Source organism: Rattus rattus, chromosome 2 (assembly GCF_011064425.1).
Source record: "Rattus rattus isolate New Zealand chromosome 2, Rrattus_CSIRO_v1, whole genome shotgun sequence".
NCBI lineage: Eukaryota > Metazoa > Chordata > Mammalia > Rodentia > Muridae > Rattus > Rattus rattus.
Window position 1 is genome coordinate 79,912,381 of NC_046155.1, and position 18,394 is coordinate 79,930,774.

At 47.3% G+C, this 18,394-nt stretch overlaps 1 protein-coding gene across 1 annotated transcript in view; it reads right to left on the bottom strand.

The window, feature by feature from the left end:
- The window catches only part of Scnn1b (sodium channel epithelial 1 subunit beta), a 59,956-nt gene that overhangs the window by 14,880 nt on the left and 26,682 nt on the right, over positions 1–18,394 (bottom strand). Inside the window, exons 2-4 of the mRNA XM_032892746.1 lie at positions 7,628–7,946; positions 3,705–3,972; positions 1,249–1,439 (exon numbers count right to left, since the gene is read on the bottom strand). Coding sequence (XP_032748637.1) covers positions 1,249–1,439; positions 3,705–3,972; positions 7,628–7,938 — 770 coding nt within the window. The 5' untranslated portion in view covers positions 7,939–7,946. The remainder of the gene's footprint in view (positions 1–1,248; positions 1,440–3,704; positions 3,973–7,627; positions 7,947–18,394) is intronic.

The window sequence follows — 18,394 nt, forward strand, 5'->3', positions numbered from 1 at the left end:
CTCTGCCTCCTGAGCGCTAGGACCACAGGCTTGAACCATCACATTTGGTTTGATTGACAACTCCTTGACACCATGTACGAAATGCCTGCCCAGCACACCTGTGCATAGGGAGGACAGAGTGCAGCCCTCAGCCTATTCTCCACAGAGCCTTTGGAAGGTTCAGGATGTAGGCTACAGTCCCTACAAGATGAATCTGGAAGCATGTCCTATGTCCTTAGGAGGGAGCCCCCGCTCAGCAGCGGAGTTGAGAATTAAGTGTGGGAGTTCAGACCAGGAGATGCACAAGTCACCATGCCCAGATGACAGAGTTGGGACTCTGTGGACAAGCTGGAAGGTAACCCAGACTTTCTGGGTCCCCGTCACCCTTGCTCTGCCACTCTCAACATGAAAAGGCATTGTAGGGAAGAAGACTTCAAGCCCCCACTCTACATGCTAGTGTAGACCTAACATATGCCCTTCACAGCAACTGGCAAAGGTGGGTAAATGCTTGTCTTGTTTTAGAAAACAAAAACCCTAGTAAGCGCAAGGCCCTGGGTTCGGTCCCCAGCTCCGAAAAAAAGAATAAAAAAAAAAAGGAAAGAAAACAAAAACCAGGCAATGCCAGGTGCCCACCCATATATGCCACCAGGTGGCTGTGCCTGTGTAGCCAAGAATTCCTTGCTCTCCCTCTCCCTCCCTCCCTCCCCCTCCCTCCCTCCCTCCCTCCTTCTCTCTCTCTCTCTCTCTCTCTCTCTCTCTCTCTCTCTCTCTCTCTCTCTCACACACACACACACACACACACACCACCACCACCACCACCACCACCATCTATCCCCCAGCTGTTGGGAGCTGCAAGCTAATGGCCCAAGGCTGCTCCTGTTCCTGAGGTGGCAACAGCCAAGTCTGGTTGATGGAGACATTATAAAAGGCCTGGCCCCTCTGCCGAGGGAGGGCAACTCTGATTCTATTCATGCACCACAGCACGTCTTCCCACGAATCAGGTCCTGCCCAGGTTTCACCCACAGCCATCGAATCCTTACAGATCCTTATCCTCCTTCCTCATCTGCCTTCCTTGCTGACTTCTCCCAAAGCAATTCCCTCCATGAGCTGTCTCAGACGTGCCTCCAGCAAGCTGCCACAAGACACGGAGGCATAGATCAGCCTGTGTGCTGTAGATAGCTACTCTAGATCCAGGTGGGTCTGCACCCTGGCGGGTCAGGCTGCTAACTCATCCCGTCTGTCAGGGCAGAGGACAGTAGTTGCTCTCACCGATGGCTGCAGGGTTCTGTTCCAAACAGACAGGCTAGGATTATGCGATCAGGAGCATAGCCCATCCCCACCAGGTCCTGGGGGAGCACTTGTGAGAAGATGTTGGTGGCCTGCAGGATGTACCACTCAGTCACGGCCTGGGTGGCACTGGTGAAGTTTCGGAAGGTACACACGGTCCCATTGGCACTGCACTGTGAAATAGAAGAGGTTCCTGAAGACACGAAGGCCACTGCCCTGGGGAACCCAGGAAGGAATGGCAGCACCGTATTATCTACCCAGTGGCTTCACCCTGGTAGTGGAGCTCATGGGGCTGGAGAGATGGCTCACCAATTCCCAGCAACCACATGGTGGCTCACAACCATCTGTAAAGAGATCTGATGCCCTCTTCTGGTGTATCTGAAGACAGCTACAGTGTACTTATATATAATAAATAAATAAATCTTTAAAAAAAAAAAAAAAAAAAAAAAAAAAAGAATCCTAGCTCATGCATGCTCAGAGACATCATCTCAGACAACTCAAGGCTAGTCATACACAGCCCCCATTAGAACTCTTCAGCGTGAACACAGTACACATGTGCAGATACATAGCTCCTCTCTGACACATACACAAACACATTACACATGCAGAGATCACAGACATACAGACATATATACATGCATACATATATATGACATGGGGAAACACACATGCATATATATATATATATATATATATATATATATATATATATATATATACCCAAACATACATGGGCACAAACACATGGGCACACAAGCACACATTCAGATGCACAGACATATACAGGCATAGATACAAACACACATGGGTACATATACACAGACACACACACCGACACAGGGGTAGTGGACAGACAGGCTTGGGCTGAATTTTCAGATAGGTAATCCATGGCCACACCCTAAGCGTGGCTCCTAGGCAGCAGGCTATTTGCTGGTTTGAGTGGGAGTGAGGCGGGTTTTGGAGGCTGGGACCATGTGCCAATGGAAGGCAGACATTTGCTGCTCTGGAGACTGCACATCCCACTCTCACCTTTGTCTGAAGCTGACCCTCAGGTAACCAGGGAAGCTGCTGACAGTGGAGGCCTCTAGGACCACCCCCTAAACTACATCCATGGGGTCTCCAGAGATGATGCCTGGTCTGGATAGTATCCATGGTATGGATAGAGCTCTGGGAGAGCCCAGACAGATGGACTTTCTCCCACGGGACTATATGAGCCGACAGCACCTTGGCCTCAGTGTGGTGTTGGTTACTTGGCCTCTGACTGTGTCCCCCGCCTCACCCCCTCTCAGGTCCTTGTGAAAATGACATCACTGCCAGCTCTAGAACATGTGATCCAGGACTGGGCAATCACGGAGGCTGTCCTGTAGCCCACCATGACTATTTTAAGGGTGAGATAATCCAGGGCATTTATGACTCTGGTGAGAGATTGCTGGGCTGAGATGGAGGGAGCGTAGTCCTCACAAAAGGACCCCAGCACCTGTATCAACCTGTGCCTGAACCTAGAGAATCCTGGACGGCTCCTTCTTGTGCACCAATGGCTCCCTACTTTGCATAAGCTAGTTTAAGCTGGGTCACTCATCCAAGAGTCCTGACTAAAACATCAGCTGTTTCTAAAGTGCATTTTAAAAAGCCTTTTTCTGAGGTTCAGGGAGCAGTCCAGTTGGTTAAATGCCTGTAGCACAATCTGAGAACCTGACTTGGATCCTCAGAACTCACATAAAAAATCCAAGTGAGGGCTGGAGAGACGGCTCAGCCTCAGAGCACTTGTTCTACCCATATAGAAGGGGAGGGGAAGGGATTAGGGGGATGTTGGCCTGGAAACCTGGAAAGGGAATAACATTTGAAATGTAAATAAGGAATACCCAACTTAATAAAGATGGAATAAAGCCACTATGAAGATAAAATCTGAAACGAAGTACATATAAACATAAATAACAAGAATAATTAAAAAAAAAACCCACTTGTTCTTCCAGAGGACTCAGGTTTGAGTCTCAGCACCGTACGGCAGCTCACAACCACCCATACTTCCAGTTTGAGAAGATCCAGTGTCCTCTTCAGACCCTCATAAGGCACCAAGCACACACGTGGTGCACAGACACACATCCAAGTAAAATCACTCAGACACATAACATAAAGTAAATCTAAAAATGATTAACAATCCAGGGGAAGCTGTCATCTCAGAGCTGGGGAGGTGGAAATGGGCAGATCCCTTGGGCTTGCTGGTCAGCCAGCCTCGAATAAAGAGAAATGACATCTGAGATTGTCCTCTGACCCACCTCTGACAGGTATACGTGCAAATACACCCACATCCCCCACAACCTTTGCAGATATATAAAACAGGCGCTGGGCCCCTCAGCAAGTCTCAGGTTATTAACAAAAATCGATTGCTGCCAGGCTGTCTGGATGGTCGTGTCCTGGCATGTGCTTGGGGAACTTACCAGCCTCATGGCCACTTTGCACCCTTGGGCATTACAGGTGCTTCCTGGGGCTGGGTTGCTGCTGTTGTGGCTGTCCCCAAACAAGTTGAGGACCACTGGATGGTCAGGGTTCCGCTCATCAATAAGGACCAGGGGCGTGTGGTTCCAGATGGTAAAGTTCAGGGTACCGGTGGTGTTGGTGTGGCTGGACTCCGGAGCCAGAATCTTGTCCAGGACAGCCTCCATCAGCTTGTCCAAGTCCTTCAGCAAGTGCTTGACCTTGGAGTACCTAAGTGGGGAGAGGTTGGCTCGGGTGGGCAGGGAGCCACCACAGAAAGAGTGTGGAACATGGGGTCTTCTTCCACCCAGCGTATTAAGAACTTGCCACCAAAGCAGGGCCTGGCGATGTACCCCTGAACCCCAGTTATTCTGGAGGCTGAAGCAGGAGGAGCATAAATTCAAGCCCATGGGCAATGTAGAGACATCCTGCCTCATTCTTTCTTTGAGAGCTAGAGATGTGTCCTAGCGAAAGAGTGCTTGTCAGCATGTGTGGTACCCTGGGCACCCCTGAGTTACCACCTCCTTCCCCTTGCACCCACATATGTCTCCACTGTCCATTCAGTTCATTTAGTCACCAAATACTCATTCAGTGTCTGCCATATACCAGGCAACGGTGGCTGGGACAGCCATGAAAACCAGTTGTAGTGAGGAATTGGCGTTGATCATGTGCCATGAGTCTGATGTAAGGGGCTTTCTTTTGGTTTGCCCTTTGTCACAATTATCGCCTCCTCATGCTGACAAAGCAACTGACTCTTGGGAGCCACTTGGACTTCTTGGATGAGCCCAGGGATAAGGGTCAGGGCTGATATTGGAGTTCAGGTTTGGTGGGGTCCAGTAGCAGCAGGGAAGTCATATTGAAAAATCCCCCAGGAAGCCCTCTCTCAGCAGAGATAAAGGGAAAAGAGAGAAAGGACAGGTCTGTGACCTGCGGACCAGGACTAATTTCAGGATGGAGAGGGAGTGTTTTCTTTCTTCTCCAGGGACTCCATGTTGCAAGTGTGGCTAGTTCTTGTAAAAAGACTGAGAACTACCCATGTTAGGGATACATGTGTCAGGATCAGAGAGGCCAGCCTTTGTGAAAGGGCTTCCTGCACCACACACATGCAGCACACATATGCACCACACACACACACACGCATGCAGCATACATATGCACCACACACATGCAGCATACATATGCACTACACACATGCAGCATACATATGCACTACACACATGTACCACACACACAAATAAACTCGTTACACAAATACAAAAGCCAAAGGGACTTTTGGTGATCGTGAAAGAGACCACAAGGTGTGAACTGCCTTCTAGAACTTTCCTTCAGACAAGAGTATCTTCTGTCATGCAGGTCTTGAATTTGTCAGGCTGTTTTACCCCAACCCCTTTGTGCACACTGTGTTTACAACTTAAATCAGGCTAACTTTTGCTAGCGCCTTGAGACAGTTTTTACTGGGTCTATTTATCTTTACTCCCTGAAACCTTCCCATTGTGTGAGGAAGAGGCAGCACGGAAGGATGATTACGAAGTAGCTCTTTTGGAGTTAGGCCAGGCCTGGGGACAAATTCTAGGCTTCTCACCCTGTGTGGTTGAACAGGTGTGCTCATCCCTTGAACCTGTATTTCCTGTGTGTGGTGCATGTGTGTGGTGCATGTGTGTGGTGCATGTGTGTGGTGCATGTGTGTGGTGCATGTGTGTGGTGCATGTATGTAGTGAACTGGGGCTGTTATAAGAATGCTTGCCTCTGGGAGGGCTGTACATCTGAGAATTACACCTGTTCCCCAAAGCACAACCAGTACAAGCATGGTGTGTGTGTGTATGTGTGTGTGTGTGTGTGTGTGTGTGTGTGAGAGAGAGAGAGAGAGAGAGAGAGAGAACAAGAGAGAGAGTTTTTAACCACCAAAGTAATAACTCAATATTTTTTGAAAAATCTTTTAAAATGTAGGTCTTAAAATTTTCTTAAAGAAAATTATTATTTTATGCATATGTATTCTTTGCCTGTATATGTGTGTACACTGCACACTTGCTAGTGACCGAGGAAGTCAGAAAACCGTTTCAGGTTCTCTGGAGCTGGGGTTATAGACCGTGAACTGCATGTGGGTGCTGAAAAACAAACCCGTGTCCTCTGGAAAACCGACAACTGCCCTTAACCACCGAGCCACCCCTCCAGCTTCCAACGCCCTTTTTAAAAGAATACATTGGTTTATGTCTATGGGCGTTCTGCCTGCATGTATGTCTGTTCACCATGTGCACACCTGGTGCCCGAAGAGGGTAGAAGAGGGAACAGAGTTCCCTGAGGCTGGAGTTACAGACCTCTGTGAGCTGTCATGTGGGTGCTGGGATTTGAACCTAGGTCCTCTGGAAGAGTAGCTGGTGCTCTTAACTGGAAAAAAAATCCTAATTGCTGTTTCCTCTGGAGGGTTATGTAGAGGGCAGGGACTTGGTTCTGTTCGTTGATAAAATTTCCGCCATGTGGAACAGAGTCTGGCAGAAAGTAGATGATCCATGAACACCAATGCAATGTATAAATGCAGCAATGCCACACCAGGAGCTGCTGCGTGTATCTGGATGTACAACCCAGGCTGGCCTGGAACCATCCTGCCTCAGACTCTGAATGCCGGGGTTCTAGGTGTATGTCATGCATGCAGCTTATAGACACAGATATAGCTAAAATATGGGCAGGGCTGGAGAGATGGCTCGGTTGGAAAACTGCTTCATACACAGGCATGAGGACCTGAGTTTAGTCCTCAGTACCTATACAGAAAGGTGTGGTAGAGCAAATTTGTAACCCCAGGACTGGGGATCTGGAGAGAGGTGGATCCTGGAAATTGGTAGCCAACCAGTCTATCTTAATTAGTGAGCCCAGATCAAAATTGATAAACCCTGTACCTCTTCCCACCGAGGCCCAGGGCACTAAGGCACAGAAGAGGGGGTGGAGAGGGTATAAGAGCCAGAGGGAGTCAATGTCGGTAACCAAACAATATCTGCTATGATACGACATGCACAATTGCACGCATGGACTCCCAGCAAGAGATGCATAAGATCAAACTGAGATCCCAGCCTGGGGTGGGGAGGGGCTCGTGCAGCCTCACTCCCAGCTGAGGAACTATCAGATACTAATGTTGCTCGGGGAAGAAGGTCGGTTTTCTTCAGGAATTTGGAACCTAAGAGTCTGCCGGTTGCCTGTGCTCCAGTTGATGCATGCTGGTACATCTATGCACACAAGGCAGCACTAAGTGTACTCAGTGCACCAGAGGATGAGAGGGGAGTGGGGAGCGAGGGAGGGAGAGGGAGGGAAGAAGGGGAGGGGAAGGGGAGGGGGGAGAGGGAGAGAGAGGGGGAGGGAGGGAGGTAAGAAAGAGAGGGGGGAGGGAGGGAGGAGAGAGAGAGAGAGAGAGAGAGAGAGAGAGAGAGAGAGAGAGCCAGAGAGAGCCAGAGAGCCAGAGAGCCAGAGAGCACAGTGAAGTTGGGAGGGAAAAGAGGCGGGGCGGGGCGATAAGGAAGAGGGGAGGTAATGGGGAATGGATTTTATCCAAATGCATTTTATATTATCCAAATTATATGGGTATATAATATATGGAAATCAAATACAGTATTTTTAAAAAGAAGATGAACAGTGCCGAGGCACAGCACTGAGGCTGACCTCTCCTCCGTTCCAAAGCTATATAGATGTAGCCGGATTGTGGCTTTCTTTAAGTTCAGGAAGCTTAGGGTTTTTAAATTCTTACATGTTGGAAAGGACGAGAGCAAAAAGGGAAAGAAACGAAAGGAAGAAAAAGGAAGAGAGGAACAGAATAGAAGGACTGTGGGGAGGGGGCACAAGGACAAAGGGGAGACAGAAAAGAGGGGAGAGATGAGCCAGCTTTGTGCCGGGGACCACCTACTGGAAAGGGCTGGAATTGCAGACGGTGACCGCTGGGAAGTTCATGGTCTTGAAGCCCACGGAGAGCGAGACGCTGACCTCCCAGCTCAGGTAGGTCTGGATGAAGACGCCCCACTGCCAGCACACCAGGCAGGTGAAGAGCAGCGTGAGCAGGAACCACATGGCCTTCTTCTTGGGCCCCTCGCAGATGATGCGTTTGGGGCCGTGTGTGTTGGTGTTGTTGCAGTACCACACTAGCAGCTCCTTGTAGGTGTAGCCTGGGCCCTTCTGCAGCCGGTGCAGGCACTTCAGCAGGTACTTCTTCACTGGCATGGTGGCACCTGCTGGGACATGGGACACCATCACACAGGACCCTGTTGAGGAGGTCATGGGCCTGGAGATTAGTCACATAGACCAGCCCTCTTTCCCTCTGTCCTTTGCCCACCTCAGTCTACTTTCCACCTGTCTATCGTCTATCCACCCAACAGTAAAGCACTTAATGAGTGACCATAGTGTGATTGAACTAGTGTCTCTGGATTCAACGATGAGAAAATCAAACACACTCCCTCTCCTCTCCTCCCTCTCCTCTCCTCTCTCCTCTCCTCTCCTCTCTTCTCCTCTCCTCACCTTTCCTCACGTCTCGTCTCCTCTCCTCTCTCTCTTCCCTCCTCTGTCCTTTCCTCTCCCTATTCCCTCTCCCCTCCTCTCCTCTCCTCTTCTTTCCTCTTCTGCTCTGAGATTACAGCCAAGCACCACCATACCCATCCTAGTGACTGAAGTTTTTGAATGCCCAGCATAATGGGCCAGTTACTAGATTTCTCAGCCCAGTTTTACCTCAATATAAAATGTTGGCATACCTAATTCTCCCATTTCATTAAAAAAATTTAAAATCAACACTTAAAATTTTTATCTATCATCTATCTATTATCTATCTATCCATCTATCTATCATCTATCTATCTATCTATCATCTATCTATCTATCATCTATCTATCTATCTATCTATCTATCATCTATCTATCTATCTATCTATCTATCTATCTATCTATCTATCTATCTATCATTGTTTGCCTGAGTGTGTCAGTGAGTGCATGCATATGGACAACTTTCGGAATGTATTCTTTCCTTCCACCATGTGAATCTGAGATTGAACTGAGGTCATCAGGTCCAGGAGCAAGTGCCTTACCTTCTGAGCTGTCTTCCCAGCCCCTGCACCCTCCTTTCCTTTCAGAGGAGCAGAATATGGAGCCCTATGCATGCTAGACAAATACTCTGTCACTGACTTCCATATCAAGCCCTGTCACAGCTAATTTATGGAATTGCCTAGAAGGTTAAAAAATAATGTGCAAAGTCCACAGCTTGACCTCCCGAAGTGAGGCAGGTGCTGGTGGTGTTCTGACTCACCATAGTGGACTAACGCTGATAAAATAACCCAGCAGAAATGCTGACCTTCCGAATGGGAGCAGCACAAAGGCTGGGGCTCTGCACCCTGAGATCCTAGAGGTATGAGAGAGTGATGGCTAAAAATGAGGTCTCTGAGTAGGCATGGTGGTGCCTGCTTGTAATCTCATCATTTGGGAAGCTGAGTCAGGTGGTTTGCCATGAATTCCAGGCCACCTTGGGCTACAGAGTGAGACCCTGTCTCATAAAATGCAAGGGTTCGGGGTCTAGGGCAGTAGGGGAGCACTTGTCTAACCTGTGGGAGGCTTTGGGCTCCATAACCAGAAAGAGAGGGGTGGGACAGAGAAGAAGGAGGAGGAGGAGGAGGAGGAGGAGGAGGAGGAGGAGGAGGAGAAAGGGGAAGAGGAAGAGAAGAAGAGGAAAGAAGAAGAGAATATGAGTATGAATATGAATTGATATCCTGAACTCTCATCCCCAACACTATAAAAGATACAAATAATAAAAGAAAAGAATTAGGCCAGGATGCAGTCAGCTGGCAGAGTGCTTACCCAGCTCACACAAAGCCCCGGGTTTGGGACCCAGCAGCACACAGACTGGGTGTGTGAGATGCTCATCTATAACCCCAGTAAAAGGATCAAGGTCATTCCCAGCTATGTAATGAGTGCAAAGCCAGCTTGACTACATGAAACCCTGTCTCAAAGAACAAGCCTGAGACTCATTGCCACTCCCAGTTTATGTATGTAACTTGCAGTAGGTTGGGTATTCCTAGCGGGGTAAGGAAGCTTGTTCATTTTGCTAATCATTGGGTCCAGAGGGACAAACCCAATGCTGGCTGTATGCATGGAGTGTGTGTGTGTGTGTGTGTGTGTGTGTGTGTGTGTGTGTGTGTGTGTGTGTGTGTGTGAGGTATTAAGTCTTGGATTTGGAAAGAATACTCCGGCAGCTCCATAGGTCAGGTTGGAATGGGGGTGGGTGGGCTTAGAGCATCAGGTGGTAGCTGGAGGTCAGGGAAGACTCTCAGACCTTTCTGGATCTGTCTCCCAGAGACACAGGAGGCAGGGCTCATGCCGAGCATGTGAGCACCACCTTACTACACCTGCCATAAGTCCTCTAGCCCTTGGTTCCTCCTGTCCTGCTTAGTCCACCTTAGGTCAGCAGCAGAGGCTCTCTCTTCCTCGAAGCTGTCCTGACTCTGAGCAGAAATGACACCACTCACTTCGCTGTGAGGGCTGCTTCCTCCTGGGGATGCTGTGGTGGGACATGCTGACCCCATACTGACCCAAACTGGGAGTTTGTCATTTACAACTGTTCTAAGACTAACAGAAGGAGTTCATCTCTCTTTACCCTGTGTTAGAGTTATTCACAACGATGGCTCCTCCCTTAACAGGTCAAGCTCTGTGGGGGAGGGGTGAAAGGCAGTAGCTTTAGAATCTTTAACAGCACTCAGCATTGCACCCAGCTCTCCACGGAACAGCCAAATGTAACAAGCCAGGCGTCCCCACCTGCACTGTCCAAGTGTGTTCACGCCCAGTCTGCATACAGTAGCACTCTTGTCTTTCCTTCTGTAACAGGAAGGGACCAGAGCACTAGGGACCTTGCCACCTCTGTGGCCTTCCTTCTCTGTGGGAATCAAATCCCATGGCCTCCCAAACCATCATGGCTATAAGGTGAGTGTTCAAACATCCCCGCAACCCCAATGATCCTCAGCTGGCCAATTCTCTGCTCTTCTAACAGATACAAATAGCGACTGTAAGAGTGTCAGCACCTGAGTGTTTGCTGCCATTTGCGACTGCTTCAGACATCACTTCCTCTCATACATTAATCTTATGACTGGTAAGTGCACAGGGAATGAGGTGTGTCTGTCTGGAACACTCTAGAACCCCAAGGCCTCACAGAAACCAGTGCATTGGGTCTCAGTGAGTTGTTAAGGCAGAAAGAAACAAAGGGGATCACTTGGGTCCTGACCTTTTCCATTCTCGTTTAGTCCTTCGGTTTAGTCAAGGGAGGGTCCAGGCTCTGTACGGGTCCTAGCGCCTTGGGCTTAGCATATAGCACAGGGTTAGAATAAGCTGCACTGTGTTTTCACTGGGTTTGCTTGTTTGTAATTCATGCTGGCCTTGAGCTCCCTATGTACCTGAGGATAGCTTTGAACTCCTGATCCCTCTGCTTCGACTATTTGTAGTCTGGGATTCCAGTGTATGCCACTATACCTGACTTTTAAGTTATGTTTAATTAATATACTTTTTATGGATCTGGGGATCAAAATCAGGACGTGTGAGGTAAGTGTTTTGTCACTGAGCTGAATCCTCATCCATCAACATCATCATCACTGTCATCATCTTCATTATTAATTATTAATTATTATTATTGTCAGGCATGCAGACAGCACATTGCCACTGGATTTTTTTATTTTTAAGCCCCATTTATTTATTTAATTATTTAGTGTGTGTGTGTGTGTGTGTGTGTGTGTGTGTGGTGTGTGCACACGCACGTGCATAAGTGCATGCGTGCATGTAGGCCTGAGGGCAACCTTGGGTATTGTTTCTCTGGCACTGTCCATCCTGTTTCTTTGAGACAGGCTCTCCCGCTGACCTAGTGCTCTCTGAGTAGGTAAGGCTGGCTGGCCTTTCTGGCTCCAGGCTCCTTCAGTCTCTGCCTTCCTGGTGTTGGGATTACAAGTGTGAACCACTGTGCCTGGTTTTTTTAATGTGAGTCCTTGGGACTGAACTCTGGTTCTTGTTCAGCAAGTGCCCTATCAGCTGAGCATCCTCCCTCAGGTCTTCGCTCTTTAAAAGACATTGCTGAGGCAGGTGTGCTGGGTTCCATCCATAATCTCAGCTGCTCAGGAGACTGAAGGAGGAAGCTCTCAAGCTCGAGGTCAAGTCAGGGCTAGCCTGGGAAACTTAATAAGTTCCTACCTCCATCAAACAAACCAATCGATCAATGGTTGAAGAGGAAGCATGATACCCATATCACCTGCCTAGTGTCTGGCATCCTAAGTGCTATAGCCCCTCCCCTAAAAGTACCTATTGAGAAAATGAAGGAACAAGAGATTGGAGAAGACATTTGTGACATCTATTTCTGACAGACACACAGGGAGACCCTTATGAATCAGGACATAAGCTAGAACATGGAGTCAGCTCAGATAACCAACCACAGGCAAACAGATAAAGAAAACCTGGTAGCCAGCCACTTGTAGTCCCTGGATTTTGAGAAGGAGGTGTATAATTTCTACTCCTTCACAGCGGATAAGAGGCTAAGGCAGAAAGATTGCAAATCCAAGGTTAACGAATTAAGACGACACCTCAAAACAAAACCCAAGCAAAACATAAATGAGTAAACAAAAACTCCCAACCAACAAAGAAAACGCAGGGAACATTATGCGTGTGTAAAAAGAATGTAAACTGGGCTGGAGAGCCAGGTCAGCACTCGATGCTTTGCAGGGGACCTGGATTGGTTTCTAGCACCCATGTGGTGGCTCATAAGCACCTGTAAACTGAGTTCCAAGGAACATAATGCCCTCTTCTGGCTCCTCGAGGCACTGCATGCATGTGATGCACAACCATGCATGCAGACAAAGCATGCACATAGCCAGTGGCTGGGAAGGGCAGAGATGAGGGAGAGAGGGAAGAGGAGGGATCAGGAGGAGCAACTTTCACTCTCTGTCCTATAGTGGTTGGTAACTAATGGAATATTAAGACTAGGTGGAGAGGACTGTCACTGTTACAGCAGAAAGAAATGGTAAGTGTTAAGGTGACAGGCACACTAGTTGCCTTGATCATTACCTGTTGTGTTCATGGATGAAAATCTCATGCATTCCCTGATAAAATGCGGGTGACTTTCTATCAACTAACATCTAAAAATAGTAAAACACCAAATTCACCGATATGAAGTTAGTACCACTAATTTACCACAGCTAACACTGCCAGTTCCATTTTATTATTTGAATGAATCAAATCCATTCTCAGAGCCAACTCTCTTTGTTGCCTGGTGGTCCTGGGATTGAACCCGTGGCATTACATGCAAATGGGAGAAGGTGCCACATATCTTTAATCCCAGCACTCGAGAGATAGAGGCAGGCAGGTCTCTGAGTTGGAGACCAACCTGATCTACAGAATGAGTTCCAGAACAGCCAGGGCTACACGGTGAGATCCTGCCTTGAAAAAGCAATAAGTAAATCAATCAATCAATCAATCAGTCAAAAATAAAATGGGAAAAGGAAGCTGGTGATGACTCAGTGTATAAGAGCACTTGCTTCACTTGAGGATGTCAGTCTGAATTTCCTGCATTCATGTAAAAAGCTCAATGAGACCATACATGTGCCTTTAACCCCACTATTGTGAACAGTAGAGACAGGAGGTTTGATGGCACTTGTTGGCTGTCAACCTCAGCTCCAGAGACTCTGTCTCATGGGAATAAGGTGTCAGGGACACCTGACAGCCTCATCTGGCCTCCTCACGGGTGACCACAAAGAGGCATAATGCACAGTAGGGACACTAGACACACACACACACATATGCACATATGCACACATGCACACACACATACACATGCACACATGCATGCACGTGCACACCCACACACTAGTAAGAGAGCATAAGTGTCAAAAAGATTAAAAAACACATCATAAAAGAAGATCATGGGGGGCTGGAGAGATGGCTCAGTGGTTAAGAGCACCGACTGCTCTTCCTGAGGTCCTGAGTTCAAATCCCAGCAACCACATGGTGGCTCACAACCATCTGTAATGAGATCTGATGCCTTCTTCTGGTGTGTCTGAAGGCAGCTACAGTGTACTCATACAATAAAATAAAATCTTAAAAAATATATTTATAAAAAAGAAGATCATGAATAGAAGAAAAATGTCTTGCTATCTTTACTCACTGGGAAAACCAAATCAAGATAAAGCAGGAAAACATTTTCCAGCCATGGGAGGACCAACAGCTCTGGGCTGGTAAGGCCAAGAAGCAACATGCAGGATGGAAGCTGTGGCAGAATGACTTTGGAAAACAGTTGGGGACTGTCTTTCTATTGCTGTGATGGAACGCAATGACCAAAAGCAAGCTGGGGAGGAAAGGGTTTATTGGGCAGGAACCTGGAGACAGGAGCCGATGCAGAGACCATGGAGGGGTACTGCTTACTGGCTTGCTCTCCATGGCTTGCTCAGCCTGCTCTATTATAGAACCCAGGACTACCAGATCAGGGATGGCCACATCCATAACGGGCTGTCCCTTCCACATCAATCACTAATTAAGAAGCCCTATAGGCTTGCCTACAGCTATAGCCAGATCTATGAAGACTTTTTTGAGACTCTGTCTTACTGTGTAGCTCTGGTTGTCTTAGAAATCACTATGTAGACAGGCTGGCTTAGAACTCACAGAGGTCTGCCTGCCCCTGCCTCCTGAGTGCCAGGATTAAAGGCATACACCACCACTGTGCCTGGCTGGAGGCAGTTTCATAATTAGGGTTCCTTCTTCTTATAGGACTTCATGTTGTTTCAAGTTGACATAAAACTAGCTAGCAGAGAGACTTATACATTTAAATGGCTAGGGAGATGGTTTAGTGGGTAAGGGTGACTGTTGTGAAACCTGAAAACCTGAGTTTAGTTCCTGGAACCCATATGGTGAACCCCACATATACAACATGATGCCCAAAACAAAAAGATAGAAATTCAAATAAATAATTTCCTTAAGAAATAAAGTTGAATGACATCTCACATGATTCAACAACTCTAATTTTATTTATCTCAGAGAACCTACAGTGTGTGCATACACAAAGGCATCTGTGCCTCTTCATAGCAGCCTTATTGATGATGGTCTCAAAGAGGAAACTACTTAGTTTTCCATCTATCCATAAAGGAAAATTTGCAATATCCACAGTGGAATACTATTCAGCAATAAAGAGGAATCAATGATTAATGCACATTACAACATGGATGGTTATGCACAATCACCCTACTGAATAAAGGTCACAAAAAAGAACACCCTGTAAAATTCCCTCTCAGAAAGCCCTGGCCAAACTGAGAGCAGACTGGAGACTACTGTGTCTTTGAGAGGAGAGGGCTGGCTAGAAAAGTTTCACTGAAGAATCTTCAGGAGATGATGGACCTGTTTAGATTGTCCCTGGGATGGTGACTAATTTGGATGCATTAATCTATGTATTTATAAGGACTGCTTTTTAAAAGTTATAAAATTACCTACATGTGTGCATGAATGTCTGCATGAATATAGATGTCAGATCCCCCAGAAGTGGAGTTGCTGATAGTTGTAAGCTGCCATGTGGGTTCTGGGAATCCAGCCTAGGTTGTCTGGAGGAGCAGCAAAGGCTCTTAGCCCCTGGGCCATCTCTCTAGCTTTTTTTATTGTATGTAAACTATAGTTCAGTAAACTTTGGACAAAATGCCATTGTCATTTCACTTGTGTGAGATTCTGCATTAAATAAAACTATAGTTTTTTTTTAACTTTGCAAAGAAAACCCAGCAAGGCAGTAGCTGCTGTAAGTGTCCCCCATTTCCCCTAACTCATTCCATTTGCAGATGTTTTATACCCAGCCTATAGTACTTAGCTTCCTTACTAGCTGCTTTCCTTACACTGGCTGACTTTGTGATTGCTGCAAATTTCAGAAAATTTTCCATGTAAGTCCCCTGTATTTATTTATGTGTTGAAACTTCAGATAACTTGAGGAATTAAATATAAGAGGCTTGGGTTTGATACTTAATTGACAATTAACCTGAGCAGGTTTAACTCTGGTTATTGAGAAAGTTTCCATGGTTGTGTCTTTGCTGGGATGCCACAGAACATGACTGAGGCTTTGTTCTCGAGAACCAGGCGATCTCAATGTCAGGGGTGGGGTTGACTGTGCTAGACAAGAGAAGCTGAAGATGAGGCTTTGTTTCTAACAGGTGAAGTCTCACTCTGCTCCCCAGGCCGGTCCGGAACTCCTGGGCTCATGGGATCTTCCCATCTCAGCCAGCTGAGCACTGTGATTACAGTGTGTAGCACCACACTTGGCTTAAAGGACAGTTTGAGGGAGCCATCAGAATCTTTGCGCATCACTCTGATTCCTCAAGTATTATGTGCATCCCAGCACTTGCCTCTTGATGTCTGTGTACCACAACTGACTGAAGCAACCAGGTCTTCCTAGACAAACGATTGATACCGGCTTTGTTGTAGGAAATACAAAGTAATCGTGAGTTACCATCACACTAGAAAGAAAGGGAAATATCAAAGTCTGTTGGTGTCGGTCAGAAGGTTGTCTAAGAAAAGTCGTCCACCACCAACAGTGGGGCACTTTTAGTGCCTTTACAAGGTGGGGGGAAAGATTTGCACTGAATGGAGATACATACATTGTGTATTAAAATTCTATGGGTTCATGAGGACATCAAAAATAGGAGGGGTGAGTAAATCAGCAAAGTCAGTAAATAAATTCAATCGATTAATGGGGCCCTGGCATCTAGTACACGCTATAAATTCCCCACTTGCAGCAAGACCCTGGGAATTACAGCTCAAAGTGTACTTCATGGCCTGTTTCACTGAGCGTATTCTCCATTCTTGTATGTGTGTTGTGTGTGTTTGTGGGTACGAGCACCCATGTTTGTGCCTGTGGTTGGTTGACATCTGGGATCTTCCTCTATTGCTCCACAATAATTTTTGAGACATGGTCTTTCACTGAACCCAGAGCTTGCTGGTTTTGGCTTAGGCTGGTCACCAGGACCTTCCTACATATCTCTGTACCCCTAAGTCCTGGGGTTAAGCACTCCAGTTTGGATTCTGAGACCCATGTAAATAAAAGCTGACCACGATGATGCACTTGAATCATTTATGGTGGGGGAGGGGCAGGGTTTCACTATGTACTACACCCGGAACTCACAGAGATCCACCTGCCTCTGTCTTTCAGTGCTGGGATTTAAAGGCAAGAACCACAGCACCTGGCATGATGCTAATTTTACAGTCTTACAAGGAAAAGATTGAGATGTGTATAGTTCACAAAACTCAAGATACTAACTCTTTAACCCTTTACAGAAAAAACGTTGCCATCACCTTAGTTTGCGGTTTAGCTACTTGACAGCTGCATCTTAAGGGAGGAAAGGTTTGTTTGAGCTCAGTTTCAGAGGCTCCAGTCCATCACAGTGGTCCTTTCTATCCGGTCCACAGCATCATGAGGCAGCTGGAGAGTGCAGCTCAGCTGCTCGCAGCACCACGGTGGACCAAAGAGCAGGGAGGGAACCTGGGAGGGGGTAGCTGGCTGGAGCCCATTGCGAGAGCTGCTTGTACCAGTGGGCGCCACCTCACCAGGGTTCCATCCTCCCCAGTAGCATCACCAGCAGCAGGGCAAGCATTCAGAGCTTCAGAGTGTGAGCCTATGGGACCTCTCAGAGTCACGCCAGAACACCGTGTCATGTGTACACGCTCACAGCAAATAAAACAGAACCTTTAATAGGAGGGTTTTCTGTAAATGCTTTACGTTTGATACTACAAGTAACAGTTCAGGTTTCTGAGTCCTCTGTCACCCATAGGTCACCACCATGTCCACTGAGCCCCTGAAGCATTTCTGTCTGGTTTGTGTAACATGTAAGAATACACCAACTGAACTGACTTTTGTCACTGACATCAATGTAGCCTCAGCCTGAGAGGTGCTGTGGACACTAAGTGGACATTGTATGTGTGAAATAACAAGTTTGAAGCACCAGGAACCCCACAACCATTGAAAAAATAGGTTATTTTGGGAGCCATTCAAAATCCTCTTGGCAAGTATGGTTGTGTGTGCTCTTAACCTCTGCACTTGGGAGGCACAGGCAGACAGATTTCTGTGAGTCCAAGGTCTACCCAGCAAATTTCAGAGCAGGCTCAGTGAGAACACGACTCAAAATAAAAATGTAAAAAGCCGGGGTTGGGGATTTAGCTCAGTGATAGAGCGCTTGCCTAGGAAGTGCAAGGCCCTGGGTTCGGTCCCCAGCTCCGAAAAAAAGAACCAAAAAAAAAAAAAAAAATGTAAAAAGCCAGAGGCCACCCATGTGGCTCAGTGGTGGAATACTTGCCTAACATGTGGGATGCTCTGGGTTTAACTTCCAAGAGTTAAGAGAAGCTTAAGGTAAGAGAAGCTCACCTTCCCGTTGCTTCTCATTGGCTGACGCGCCTGCTGTTCAAGGACACGAGATGTGTCCAGATGCCTCCAAGGCATTTCTCTTCTGTGTTAGTGTGTGTTCACATGCCATCCTTTTAAGCATGCTGGCCCAGATAATAATTAGGCCCATTTCTCAGAGAAGGTAATGAGAATGCAGAGGGGCGTGTGCAATGGTCTCGGTGAGTCAGAGCAGATCTGGAAATAGAAACCAGCCATCGCTCACCCACAGGCTCAAAGGACACCTGACACCTTGCACCTGTTCCCGTGGG